The sequence below is a fragment of the Chiloscyllium plagiosum genome, unplaced genomic scaffold (genome assembly GCF_037043375.1).
Source record: "Chiloscyllium plagiosum isolate Xiang-an unplaced genomic scaffold, Cpla_swu_hap1 HiC_scaffold_2, whole genome shotgun sequence".
Taxonomy (NCBI): domain Eukaryota; kingdom Metazoa; phylum Chordata; class Chondrichthyes; order Orectolobiformes; family Hemiscylliidae; genus Chiloscyllium; species Chiloscyllium plagiosum.
In genome coordinates this window covers 85,953,699-85,968,456 of record NW_028270140.1, presented here as the reverse complement: position 1 = coordinate 85,968,456, position 14,758 = coordinate 85,953,699, and the positions used below count along the sequence as shown (strand labels likewise).

At 42.8% G+C, this 14,758-nt stretch overlaps 1 protein-coding gene across 1 annotated transcript in view; it reads left to right on the top strand.

Moving 5' to 3' along the window:
* hsd17b4 (hydroxysteroid (17-beta) dehydrogenase 4) overlaps positions 1 to 14,758 on the top strand; it is a 149,906-nt gene that overhangs the window by 53,556 nt on the left and 81,592 nt on the right. The window contains exons 12-13 of the mRNA XM_043711513.2: positions 1,317 to 1,426; positions 8,355 to 8,588. Of these exons, the coding sequence (XP_043567448.2) occupies positions 1,317 to 1,426; positions 8,355 to 8,588 (344 nt within the window). The remainder of the gene's footprint in view (positions 1 to 1,316; positions 1,427 to 8,354; positions 8,589 to 14,758) is intronic.

The window sequence follows — 14,758 nt, the reverse complement described above, 5'->3', positions numbered from 1 at the left end:
GTTCCTAATGGTGGGGTGTGCAGAACCAGGATTTACAGTGAAAGGATATGGCGTAAACCATTTAGGACAGAGATGAGAAATTTCTTCACCCAGAGAGTGGGAATTTCCCAAAGAAAGCAATTAACACTAAAACATTGTACAATTTCAAGAAGGAATTGGATATATCACTTGGGGCTCAATGAATCAAAGGATAGGGGGAAAAGCAGGAACAGGCTATTGAGATGGATGATAAGCCATGATCATAATGAATGGTGGAGTAGGCTTGAAGGGCTGAATGGCCTACTCCTGCTCCTAATTACTATGTTTCTATGGTAATCTTTGTTTTATGTTGAAATTCTATTTAATATAGAACAGTTAATATTACATGACCAAGATAGCTGTATAACATTTTCTTCAGTCGTGTCTTGACTGTTATAAAGAAATTTCAGTATGGGCTCAGTTAATATGGCGGAGCATTGATGGTAAATCAAAAAATATACAAATCAATCTGACATTAATGCTGGTCTTGTGATTGTCTCTTTGGTATCAGTGCAGCTGAACATTACTGCTTTAGGTATGCCATTCGTTCCTTCTGCTGATTGGAAGGAACTCGTGCTAGCAGTTGCTGCATTGGGGAGGTAGCTCTGAAGCAGGTAGCTCATTTGTCTAGCCAATGCATCTTATCCTAATTCAAATCTCTTCTTAACTCAATGTTTTATATGAATGCACACTATCAGATTGTAATGATCACTTTATTCATAAAACTTGCTGAATCTTTGTTTTAATTTCTTTGGGTATAAGTAACACAGGGCAGTTGAATTTATGCATATCTGTAGATAACTTTTAAACTTTGCAGATACATGGGTATCATTACATTGTGCTTTGTTTAGTTCATATTTTTAAGATGAATGAAATTGTATGTCATCTATTTTTGCCCATATAAGCATAATTGTTTTAAGGCATGATTGAATGACCTGCAGTTCTTATTTGGCTGCAGGTTTTCTCTTTGATCCCTTTTTATAAACAATCCAATGGAATTCTTATAAACAAATAAAGTACATTATAGATATTGCTTATTTGACGACTCCTTATAACGTGAAATTTCCTATCTGAGCTATTTCCAACGGTTTTCGTTTAACCCTATCATTATACTCTTTTATTACATCTTGGTCATGTCTTTGGGTTTCTATTGTATATTAATGGACCCTAGTTTTGATCTGCCCTCAAAAGGGGAGAATTTCCAAGAAATGTTGAAATTTACGTTTGATCATAGAGAATTTAAATTGGTTAGTTACAATGAGTTTAATTCTGGTTCCACTTTTGTATTTTAATTGCAGAATCAATTAGCACTCTTTATGAAGTACTGAATAAATTAAACACAGGACGAGGAGTGTCAGCAAATCCAACTAGTGGCTCAAAACAAACAAGTACTTCAGGCATCAATCCAGTAGGTCTCATACAGTTGTACAATGTGCCAATATCATTTTACCATATAGAGTAACATGTTCAGTAATCTATTTAGACATTCTAAAGAAGCTTTACATATTTAATGTGTAAATATGAGCTTATTTTGTTTGTCCATCAGACCTTTCCTGAAGATTGATAAATAACCAAGACAGTTTATTCATTTGGATCTTTTGACTATCTGCTGCATCCTGTCGTGAAAACTGATTTCAGCATTAATATCTCATTTTACTTACTGCTCATGAGTTAAGCTTCCATCTTTGTCTTCCTCCCTCAAATTTTATTTTCTGCTCAACCTCAACATCTCAATCGTTGAAATATTCTTCTTTGTATTTAAGTTCCTCCCTAGCACACAACTGTAGTAGCATTCATCTCGATAATCTTTTGCTTTCCATTGAACATTCTTTATTTTATCGCCTTGTGCATATTCTCCCCTCTAACCATCCACATCCTATGCTTTGAAATTCCTCTATCCTAAGATTAGAAATGGGATTGTATCATAATTGCACAGTGTTCAGTCAAATTTTACAATTCCTCTGAAATGGAACCATTTATTTCTGCCTCTAGCAATATCCGGATAACATCTAAGCTTGTGGGTAAGTGCAGGTAGCATTAGTGCCAGGCAATGAGCGCCTCCAATAATCAACCACCTATGTGTGAGACAATCATTGGCATTATAATTGTGGAATTCTTACCATCAATATGCAAGGGTTTCATCATTTATCAGAAATGTTACTTAGGCCAATCGCACAAATGCTACAAGAGCAAGTCAGAGTTTGGGCATTCTACAGTGTTGCGCATTCTGAATCCCCGTGGTGGCTCAGTGGTTAGCACTGTTGCCTCACAGCACAAGGGACCTGGGTTTGATTCCAGACTCTGGCAACTGTGTGGAGTTTGCACATTCTCTGTGTGTGTGTTTTTCCTCTGGCTGTTTTGGTTTCCTCCCGCAGTTCAAAGATGTGCAGGCTATGTGGATTAGCCATGGTCAATAGGGGGTTACAAGGATAGGGTATTGGGCTGGGTATGGGAGGATGCATTTTGGAGGGTCGGTGTGGACTTGATGGACTGAATGACCTGCTTCCACACGAGTGATTCTATAATTTTATGATTCTTTGTACGACAGAAAATGGAGTTTTATTGTGTTGACGAAGTGCTCTCTATGTATCTGGATAAGTTCAGTTCTGAAATCATTCAGGACAAAGTAATGTGTTTGATTTGATAGCTCGTACATCACCTGAAACATTCAATCCCTCCATCGAAAGGAAATGGGCAGCAGCTGCACTTGAACACTGCCGTCTCCAAGTTCCTGTACCAGTCATGCATTATACTGACTTGGATGTGTGTCTCTGTTCTTTCATTGCTGTTTGGCCAAAATCCTGAACCACCTCATATAAAACAAAGAACTACAGATGCTGGAAATCTGAAAAAAATCAGAAGTATACTTAAGAGGGAAATCAGGAGGGCAAAAAGGGGACATGAGATAGTGTTGGCAATAGAGTTAAGGAGAATCCAAAGGGTTTTTACAAATATATTAAGGACAAAAGGGTAACTGGGGAGAGAATAGGGCCCCTCAAAGGTCAGCAAGGCGGCCTTTGTGTGGAGCAGCAGAAAATGGGGGAGATAATAAATGAATATTTTACATTGGTACTTACTGTGGAAAAGGATATGGAAGATATAGACTGTAGGGAAATAGATGGTGACATCTTGCAAAATGCCCATATTACAGAGGAAGACGTGCTGGATGTCTTGAAACGGTTAAAGGTGGATAAATCCCCAAGACCTGATCAGGTGTACCGAGAACTCTGTGGGAAGCTAGAGAAGTGATTGCTGGGCCTCTTGCTGAGATATTTGTATCATCGATAGTCACAGGTGAGGTGCTGGAAGACTGGAGGTTGGCAAAATTGGTGCCACTGTTTAAGAAGGGCGGTAAAGACAAGCCAGGGAACTATAGACCAGTGAGCCTGACCTCAGTGATGGGCAAGTTGTTGGACGGAATCCTGAGGGACAGGATGTACATGTATTTGGAAAGGCAAGGACTGATTCGGAATAGTCAACATGGCTTTGTGCATTGAAAATCATGTCTCACAAACTTGATTGAGTTTTTTTGAAGAAGTAACAAAGAAGATTGATGAGGGCAGAGCAGTAGATGTGATCTATATGGACTTCAGTAAGGCGTTCAACAAGGTTCCCATGGGAGACTGATTAGCAAGATTAGATCTCATGGAATAAAGAACTAGCCATTTGGATACAGAACTGGCTCAAAGGTAGAAGACAGAGGGTTGTGGTGGAGGGTTGTTTTTCAGACTGGAGACTTGTGACCAGTGGAGTGCCACAAGGCTCGGTGCTGGGTCCTCTACTTTTTGTCATTTACATAAATGATTTGGATGCAAGTATAAGAGGTACAGTTAGTAAGTTTGCAGATGACACCAAAATTGGAGGTATAGTGGACAGTGAAGAGGATTACCTCAGATTACAACATGATCTTGACCAGATGGGCCAATGGGCTGAGAAGTGGCAGATGGAGTTTAATTCAGATAAATGCGAGGTGCTGCATTTTGGGAAAGCAAATCTTAGCAGGACTTATACACTTAATGGTAAGGTCCTAGGGAGTGTTGCTGAACAAAGAGACCATGGAGTGCAGGTTCATAGCTCCTTGAAAGTGGAGTCGCGGGTAGACAGCATAGTGAAGGAGGTGTTTGGTATGCTTTCCTTTCTTGGTCAGAGTATTGAGTACAGGAGTTGGGAGGTCATGTTGTGTCTGTACAGGACATTGTAACCAATGTTGGAATATTGTGTGCAGTTCTGGTCTCCTTCCTATTGGAAAGATGTTGTGAAGCTTGAAAGTGTTCAGAAAAGATTTACAAGGATGTTGCCACGGTTGGAGGATTTGAACTATTGAGAGCGGCTGAATAGGCTGGGGCTGTTTTCCCTGGAGTGTCAGAGGCTGAGGGGTGACCTTATAGAGGTTTACAAAATTATGAGGGGCATGGATTGGATAAATAGACAAAGTCTTTTCCCTGGGGTTGGGGAGTCCAGAACTAGAGGGCATAGGTTTAGGGTGAGAGGGGAAAGATATAAAAGAGACCTAAGGGGCATCTTTTTCACGCAGAGGCTGGTAAGTGTACGGAATGAGCTGCCAAAGGAAGTGGTGGAGGCTGGTACAGTTGCAACATTTAAGAGGCATTTGGATGGCTATATGAATAGGAAGTGTTTGGAGGGATATGGGCCAGGTGCTGGCAGGTGGGACTAGATTGGGTTGGGATATCTGGTCGGCATGGACAGGTTGGACCGAAGGGTCTGTTTCCATGCTGTACATCTCTATGACTCTATAAATTGCTGGAGAAACTTGGCAGGTCTGGCAACTTCTGAGGAGAGGAAGCAGAGTTGATGTTTCTGGTCCAATAGCCTTCCTTCAGAATGTTTGGACCTGCTGAATTTCTCCACCAATTTCTATCTTGTACTAGAACTCCCTACTTTGCAAAGTGGCAGCATCTGAGGTACGTAAGCTGCCGTGCTTCAAGGTATAATGGTATGAACAATGAAGACTGGCTCACAGCTTTTCGCATCCCATGAGTGAATAAATCAATAAAAAAATCCTCTCTAAAGACCCTTATCTTCTTTCAAGGGCTTGCATGAGAGCAAGCATTTGATCACCCTTGCAAATACACTTTCCTTTTGTTTGACATCTAGTTTGTTTCTTTTCATCTTGAAATGACTTACATTTTTTTCTGTGTTAGGTACACTACACAGTTGAAATAGTAAAATATCGATTCTGGCATGGTGATGCCCGTAAGATAGTGTTATTTGGCCTCGATTAAGGCCCATGCTCACGCACACCACCTTAAACTTGTCCTGTCACTGATAAAACTCCAGTGGAAGAGTGTCATGCTGGAAAAGCATAGTTGTTCAGGCAGCATCCAAGGAGCAGGAGAATGGATGTTTCGAGCATAGGCGCTTCATCAAGAATGAGGGGGTGGCCCAAGGGGGCTGAGAGATAAATAGGAGGGGGGTGGAGCTGGACGGAAGGTAGCTGAGAATGTGATGAAGTTGGGGGTGAAGGTGATGGTTTGGAGAGGAGGTAGGAAAGAAGATGGACAGGTCAAGAAGGTGGTGCAGAGTTGGAAGGTTGGATCTGGCATAAGGTGGGGGGAAGAGGAAATGAGGAAACTGGTGATCAGTCCTCAGCAAAGGCCTCACCTTCATCCCCCTACACTCCTGGATCAATGAATTCAACATGTGTTGCAGCATTGAACACTTCTTCTGCCGCCTTCACCTCTGGGCTTACTTTATCTACCAGGACTCCTGCCCACCCTCCGAGGATCCCTTCTCCCACCTCCACCATACGCCATCCACCTGGACGTCCCGTGCTGGCCTGTGACCTGTCCTCAATCTCTTTATTTCCAACTGCCTTCGGGACATTGACCGCCTCAACCTGTCCACCCTCCTCATCCACTCCAACCTCTCCCTCTCTCTCCACTCCTGCCACTCCAGCTGCAATCAAACCAGCAGATAAGGAGGGGTGCAGTGGTAGCGTGGCACACCGACCTCTGCACAGCTGAAGCCAGTCACCAACTCGAAGACTCCTCCTAGTACTGCCCCCTTGACCACGACCTCACCTCCCACCACCAAACCATCATCTCCCAGACCATACACAACCTCATCATCTCAGGGGATCTCCCACTCACAGCCTCTAACCTCATAGTCCAGGAACCCTGCACCACCCAGTTCTACCTCCCACCCAAAATTCACAAACCTGACTGCACCTGTCGACCTGCTCCTGTCCTACCGAGCTGAACTCTGCATACTTTGACACCATCCTATCTCTCTTGGTTCAGGATCTCCCCACCTACGTTCAGGACACCAGCCACACCCTCCACCTCCTCCATGACTTCCATTACCCTGGCCTCCGATGCCTAATCTTCACCATGGACACCCAGTTCCTGTACACATCTATCTGCCAAGACAAAGGCCTCCAAACCCTCCATTTTTTTCCTCTCCCGTCAAACACACCAGTACCTTTCCACTGATACTCGTTTCGCTGAACTGGTCCTCACCCTTAGTAATTTCTCCTTTGAATCCTCCCACTTCCTCCGGACTAAAGGGGTAGCATTGGCACTCGGATGGGCCCAAGTTATGCCTGTCTCTTCGAGTACGTGGGACAGTCCATCTTCCGCAGCTACACCAGCACCATTCCCCACTATTTCTTCCACTACATCGATGATTGTATCAGTGCGACCTTGTGCTTCCACGCGGAGGTTAAACAATTCATCACCTTCCAGCCCGACCTTAAGTTTACCTGAATCATATCGAACACCTCCCTCCCCTTCCTGGACCTCTCGATCTCCAAGTCTGGTGACCAACTCAACACGGACAGCTACTACAAACCCACCGATTCCCACAGCTACCTGGACTACACCTGCTCCCAACCTGCCTCCTGTAAAAACGCTATCGCTTATTCCCAATTTCTCTGCCTCTGCCGTATCTGCTCTCAGGAGGACCAGTACTACCACAGAACGTCCCAGATGGCCTCCTTCTTCAAAGACTGTAATTTCCCCTCCCATGTGGTTGATAATGTCCACCAGTACATCTCGACCACTTTCCGCACCACCTCCCTCAAACCCCACCTTTCCAACCGCAACAAGGACAGATTCTCCCACCCCACCCGTCCTCACCTTCCGCCCCACCAATCTCCAGATACATCGCATTATCATCTGCCATTTCTGGCACCTACAAACAGACTCCAACAACAGAGATATATTTCCCTCCTAACCCACATCTGCATTTCGTAAAGATCATTCCCTCCGTGATTCCCTTATTAGATCCATGCACCCACTGCCGACCAGTCTTCTCCTGGCACCTTGCCACCGCAAGAATTGCAAAACCTTTGCCCACACCTCCCCCCCCCCCCCCCCCCCCCCCCCCTCCCTTCCACCTTACCTCCTGTCCAAGGCCCAAAGGATCCTTCCACATCCGTCAGAAATTTACCTGCACCTCCACATACATCATCGACTGTATCTGTTGCTCCCGATGCGGTCTCCTCTACGCTGGGGAGACAGGATGCCTACTTGCGGAACACTTCAGAGAATATCTCCGGGACACACGGATGAAACAACCCCACTGTTCCGTTGCCAGACACTTTAACTCCCCCTCCCACTCCTCCCAGGACCCATGCAGGTCCTGGGCCTCCTCCATCACCAAACTCTTACCACCCAATGCCTGGAGGAAGTTCGCCTCATCTTTCACCTTAGAACCCTCTAACCGCAAGGGATCAATGTGGATTTCACCATTTTCCCTCTCCCTACCTTATCCCAGATCCAACCTTCCAACTCGGCACTGCCATCTTGACCTGTCCTGCCTGTCCATCTTCCTTCCCACCTATCCATTCCACCCTCCTCTCTGACCTATCAACTTTAACCCCAATTTCATCGACTTATCACATCATTGGCTACCGTCTCTCTCCCTCCCCCTCCCCCCGCCCTACCTCCCTCCCACTTACCTTTCAGCCCTCATTCCTGATGAAGAGCTTATGTTTAAAATGGCCATTCTCCAGCTCCTTGGATGCTGCCTGACTGGCAGTTCTTTTCCAGCACCATGCTGTTTGACTCTAATCTCGAGCATCTGCAGTCCTCACTTTGTCTCTGTATAAAATTCCAGTCAAGGCAGGTGTTTGGTAGGCATGGTGCCCTCTCTTTATGCTATTACACATTACGGTCCTCTTCTGCAAACCTGCCAGCCTCATCTCAAAAGGATGGGTGTGTACAATTCTAGGCAGTGAACTGCTCAGTATAATTATTACTAATTATCCTTTAAGCAATAACTTTGAGACTATAATCTTTCCCGCTTCCTGAATGACTTAACTAATATGTTTTAAAAATGAAATATTCAATTTCATGTGTCTTTTTAACTTGTAGGCTGAAGCTGTAGGTAAAAAAATTCCTTTCACTGAATATACATACACCAATCTGGAACCAATTCTGTATGCGTTGGGAGTTGGCATGACCACGAAGGATCCAGACCATTTGAAATTCCTTTTCGAAAGAAATGAAGAATTTTCCTGTTTGCCTACTTTTGGGGTAATTCCTGCCCAAGGTTTCATGAATGGTGCTCTTGCATCAATTCCTGGGCTAAACATTGACTTCACAAAGGCAAGTGTAACTTGTTTTATTGAAAATTGTTCACAAATTTGTGTGTAATTACAAAGTTAGTCTTATGTATGATAATGTTATCAACTTGAGTAACTGATTTTAACATGTTGCATTGTTATTTAACATTGTATTAAAATATTATTTCACAGCATCTGATACATTTTCATATTTATATCACCTGTGAAGCTCTTATGTAATTTCTCGCAAGTTTCCAAATTCAATTTCTTATATAGTCTCAATTAGAAGTTTTGTATTCATTTGTGCAAATTCTGCCACAAACATTCCTGATTCCTCCAGTGCTCATCCATTTGGGAATCTTAATTATGAACTAACACATTTTAAAACAAATTTTCCTTTAGTTCCTCCACATTCATCTTGAACTGATGGAATTCCTGCTGGTGTAAATGGTAGTTCAATGTACCTTCAGTGTATAAAGATTTCTAAAACAATCAGCACCTAGTTGAAAAAGGAGTCCTAGTTTATGTCCTGAGGGAGGGTAGGTTTGTTTGATGAATAATTTTACCGCTGGCAAATGGAGCATCTAATATTACCAAGAGAGATTTAACCATGATTTTTTTTTGACCGAGATCATAAAAAAATTAGACTGCTACTCTTTGGGCTTTAAACTATAGCCTGTAATATTATGAAGCTACATTTTCAGATTCTAGGAGGTGTAATAGTTTAGTACATCTTACAGTGATAAGGTAGACTGGATGTTATGTGGTGCTGAGGTCGTCTCGATAGCATCCTGTTTATCGAGTTGCTGACCAGTTGGATGACCAGCATCTCTATAGTCCTAGCAGCATCAGATGGGAGTGGTGACCTCAATAGCCAGTCCTGACAAAGATGAGTCCAGACTCTGATATGTCTGTGGTTTCCCTTAGGCCAGCCTCCATGCCTTTAGTGAGGAGGGATGTGGAGAATTGGGTTTAAGAGCCTGGGATGTTTTGCAAGAGGAAATGCTTCTGATGCAACCCTCAAGGTTGGCACCTTCCACACTGCGCCCACACCAGCTTCACCGCTAAAGCCTCCTGCATGGTGTGGTCTGCCCTGCTGTGAATAAAATACTGGCAGGGAGAGAATGTAAGCCCTTAATGTGGCTTTGCAAAATTTCAGGCAGATGGGTAGTAGAAAGCTACCTGCTTGATCTTACAAGACCCTGTACTTTTAAATCAATTGTTGACAAGGAAGGACAAAATCCAGCCCCATGTGTATCTTGAAGATGTTGGGAAACAGAGCATGAGCAATCACAGACTAAGGATAACCATTTAAAAAAATTCCTTCAGGAGATATGGGTGTCGCTGACTGGACCAGCATTTGTTGCCATTCCTAGTTGCTCTTGAGAAGATAGCCTTCTTGAACCACTAAGGGCCTTCTTACACCAAAGTTATTAGGGGTGACATGTTCCAGGATTTTGTCTTTCAGAATGAACATCACAATGTTAGCTGATTGTATCTGAAAGATTTAATATTAAATATGAGGTTCAGGAACAGAATTGTAAATTAGATTAGATTCCCTACAGCGTGGAAACAGGCCTTTCGGCCCAACCAGTCCACACCGAACCTCCCAAGAGTAACCCACCCAGTCCCATTTCCCTCTGACTAATGCACCTAACACTATGGGCAATTTAGCATGGCCAATTCACCTGACCTGCACATCTTTGGATTGTGGGAGGAAACCGGAGCACCCGGAGGAAACCCACGCAGACACAGGGAGAATGTGTAAACTCCACACAGTCACCCAAGGCTGGATTCGAACCTGGGACTCTGGTGCTGTGAGGCAGCAGTGCGAACCACTGAGCCATTGTGCCACCCCAAATGACTATAATATTTAAGAAATGCACCATGTAGATTTTTCAGTAAGAACCTTTTTGAAAAAAGAGCAGGAGTAGACCATTCAGCTCCTCAAGTCTGTTCCACTATTCATCAAGATCACGGCTCAAGTCCTCTTGCCAGTTTAGCATAGCTATTAGCTCTCTAATATTTCAAATATATATCTACCTTTTTAGAAACGTTCATTGATTTAGCCTCCACAACTCTAATGTAGAAAATACCAGACATTCACTACCCTCTTGAAGAAACAATTCCTTCAAATCTTAGTTTAAGATGTGTCCCCTTAATCTGTAAGAATGTCCTAGGTCCAAGGTTCCCCTATGAGTGAAACATCTTCTCAGCACCAACTACGCCAACGCCACTCAGAATTTTGTGTGTTTCGATAAGAGCACTCTTTGATCTTCAAAACTCTAATGAATAAAGACCTGTACTGCTTAGCCGTCCTTGATCAGTCAACCCGTTCATCCAGGATTTCATCATTATGAATCTCCTTTGAACTACCGCAAATGCTAGTACACACATTTCTTAGATTTGGGGCCAGAACTCTACACAGTATTTCAGGTATTGCCTCACCTGTACAGTGTAACAAGACTTGCCTGTTTTTAAACTCCAATCCCCGAGCCATGAAGTTCAAAATCCTTTAACCACCTTATTTACTTGCTGTACCTGCATGCTAATGTTTTGTGTTTCATGCACAAGGCTCACAGATCGCTCTGTGCTGCATATGTTTAGATTCATTCTCCATTTAAATAATAGTCTGCCTTGATTCTTCCAACCAAAGTTTATCTCCTCTCACTTTCCTACATTAAACTCCACCTGCAAAGCCTTTGCTCACTAAACCAACTGCAGATTTCTTTTGTCCTCATTACAATATGCTCGCCACCTATTTTTGTATCCTGAGTAAATTTGGATACATTGCATTCTGCCCTTCCTCCACATCATTAATATAATGACTAAATAATTGAGGCCCTGGGACTGATCTTTGTGATACTTCATTAGTTGAGTCATTTCAATCTGAAAAAAACATGGGTGGCACTGTGATTCAGTGGTTAGCACTGTTGCATCGCAGCGCCAGGGACCTGAGTTTGATCCCAGCCTCTGGCGACTGTCTGTGTGCAGTTTTTACATACTCCCTGTGTTGGCGTGGGTTTCTCCCAGATGCTCCAGTTTCTTCCCACAGTCCAAGAATGTGCAGGTTCGGTGAATTGGCCATGCTAAATTGCCAATAGTGTTCAAGCATTAGTCAGAGGAAATGTAAAAGTAATAGGGATAGGGCATTGGGACTGGGTGGGATAGTCTTCAAAGGATTGGTGTGGGTTTGTTGGGCCAAATGGCCTGTTTGTACACTGTAGGGATTCTATGAATATTAATCCCAACTTTTTTGCACTTAACCAGTCCTCAATCCATGCAAATACACGACCCAAATATTGTGACTTCCTATCTTGTATTGGAAATGAAAATTCTAGATAAATTACAAGATTCTAACAAAGTTTACTTTCATCATTGGGTAGTATAACTGCACTAAATATTGACACAAGCATTATAAATTGACTCAATGATGCATATTTCTTAATGTTTAGCATCATTGGCTCTCATTTACAAGCAGACCTATATTCCTTACAGTTGATGGGAGGTTGTCACTGGATTATTAATCCAGGGCTAATGCTGTGGGGATATAGATTTGAGTCTCATCATGGTTAGAACTGAAAATTGAATTCAATAAAATCTGGAATTAAAAGCTAGACTAGTGGTATCCATGTAGCTGTTTGTCAATTGTTGTTAAAAAAAAATTGATTTAGTTCAACAATGTCCTGCCGGGAAGAAAATCTGCTCTCTTTATCTTGTCTGGTCTATAAAGTATGTTTGACTCTTAATTATTGCTGGGAATGGCCTCGAAAGCCACTGTATTACATCAAAATCACTACAAAGTCAAAAGCAAAGAAGGAAACTGAATGGACCACCTAATGTTGACCTGGGCAATGGAAGTGATAATGGAAAACCCTGTTGACCCTCCAAACTCTTCATTATTATCTGGGGACTAGTGCCAAAACCGGTAGAACTGTCCCACAGACTAATCAGGCAACAGCCTAATACAGTCATGGAATCAAGTGTGAGAAAATCAAACCTTATAGACAATATTCCATTACCATCACCATGTTTTTTTCCATTGGTTGGACAGATCCACCAGTCGTGGTGGCACTGTGATATACAGGGGAGAGAGAGTTGCCTTTAGAGCCCTCAAAACTGGCTTCACTTCCATGAAATCTCATCAGGTCAAACATGGACCAGAAAACCTCATTTTGATTACCACCTACCACCTCCACTGCCCCTTGGCTAATGAATCGGGAGTACTCCATATTGAATAGCGCTTGGAAAAGGCATGAAGGCGTATAGGCACAGAATATCCTCTAGTCGTATTTGTCATCAGGAGTGGCTCAGTAGTGCCACTTCAGACGGAGACCTAAAAGATAGCTGCCAGAGTGGATCATAGCAGGTGGTAGGGAACTAATAAAAGGGATCTTGGCCTCACCAGTCTATCTTTCGCAAATGTCTTTGCCCATGATTGTATCAGTAGGATTAACCTCTGCACAGTCCTTGCAGAGTCAAGGTTTTGTGTTCACATTGAGGATACTGACCATCGTGTTGTGTGTGCCGCCCACTGTGCTTGATGGGGCAAACTTTGATTAGAGCTGAAAATGTGTTGCTGGAACAGCGCAGCAGGTCAGGCAGCATCCAGGGAACAGGAGAATCGACGTTTCGGGCATAAGCCCTTCTTCAGGAAGCCCTTTTTCTGATCTGCAGACCTCACTTTCTCCTCAAACTTTGATTAGGTCTTTCAATGCAAAACAGGGCATGTGGACCATCTGCTGAAGCAAAATTATACTTAAACGCCATCTGCAATCACTTGGTGCAACATATCCTGCACATAACCAATGCCACCAAGCTGAGTGACCAATCCTACTTAAATGAAGAGTGCAGAAGAGCATGCCAGGAACAGCCTTGGCCATACTGAAACATGGTGAAGTACAAAGGACAACTTGAATGCCAAAGAATACAATCAGCATTCAATAAATATGGATAAATAATTCCACAAACAACATCAGAAGTAAGCTTTACAGTTCTATATCCAGATTTAAAGAGTGGTGTACAGTTATGCAGTTAAAAGGAAAATTTACCTTCAAAATATCCCTATTTTGAATGTTAAGAGAGCTGGCCACTTGAATGTTAAAGGCCAGTTTGCTGCATTGCATCCATCTTCAGTTCGAAAAGCTGAGTAGATGATCCATTTCAGTCTCCTCCTGAGGTCGGCAGCATTACAAGTGGAAGTCCTCAATCAATAGTTTCACTCCACCTGATAAGAAACAGCTGAATTCATTGAATATCACAAAGGGCATGATAACATTCCAACAAATGTACTTGAAGGTGTTTGCTCTAGAACTAAGCCGAGCTGATATCTACCTGGCAATGTGGATTATTGCCTGAGTATGTCCTGTCCACAAAAAACAGCATAAATCCAACCCGGCCAATTAATATCCTATCCTGGTTATCAGCAAAGAAACGGAAAAGGCCATCAATTGTACAATTAAACATCACTTGCTCAACAATAATCTGCTGACTGAGGAGTTTGGATTGTGCCAGAGCCATGCATTTCCTGTCTTATTATAGCCTTAATGCAAACATGGACAAAAGAGCTTTAATTTTATCTGTTACTTCCATTGAGAAGGTGAGATTGACCGCCCTTAACACCAAGGTGTTATTTGACTGAGAATGGCATGAAGGATCCTTAGCAAAACTAGAATTAATTGCAAAAAAGGGAGAAATCTTCACTATTTAGCGTTGTACCTAGAACAAATGAAGTAATCAAGTTAGTCCTGGGACCTAATTGCATAAGTTCCTCAGGGTAGAGGTTTTCCAATCAACATGTTCACTGATGTCACTGAGCACTGTTGGAATAGGTGGAACTGGTTAAGGGGACTTTATTACCCGTAAGTTCCTCAGGGTAGTGTTCCCAGACACTAGCATTTTCATTTGCTTTATCAGTGACCTTTCCAGCTTCAGAAGTATAGATGTTTGTGCAATGTGTGCACCATTTGCAACTCATCAGACACTAAAGCAACTGGTGTTCATGTGCAGCAAGACCCAGACAAAGTCTAGGCTTAGACTGTTAAATGGCAAGTATCATTTAAGGTACATGAATGCCAGACTGTGATTCTCTCCAAGAAGAGATAACTCAACCATCTCCCCTTGATGTTCAATGTCGTTATTGCTGAATTCCCCACTACCAATATCCTTGAGGTTACAGAAACTGAACCAAAATATTCATGCTGTGTCTGTAAG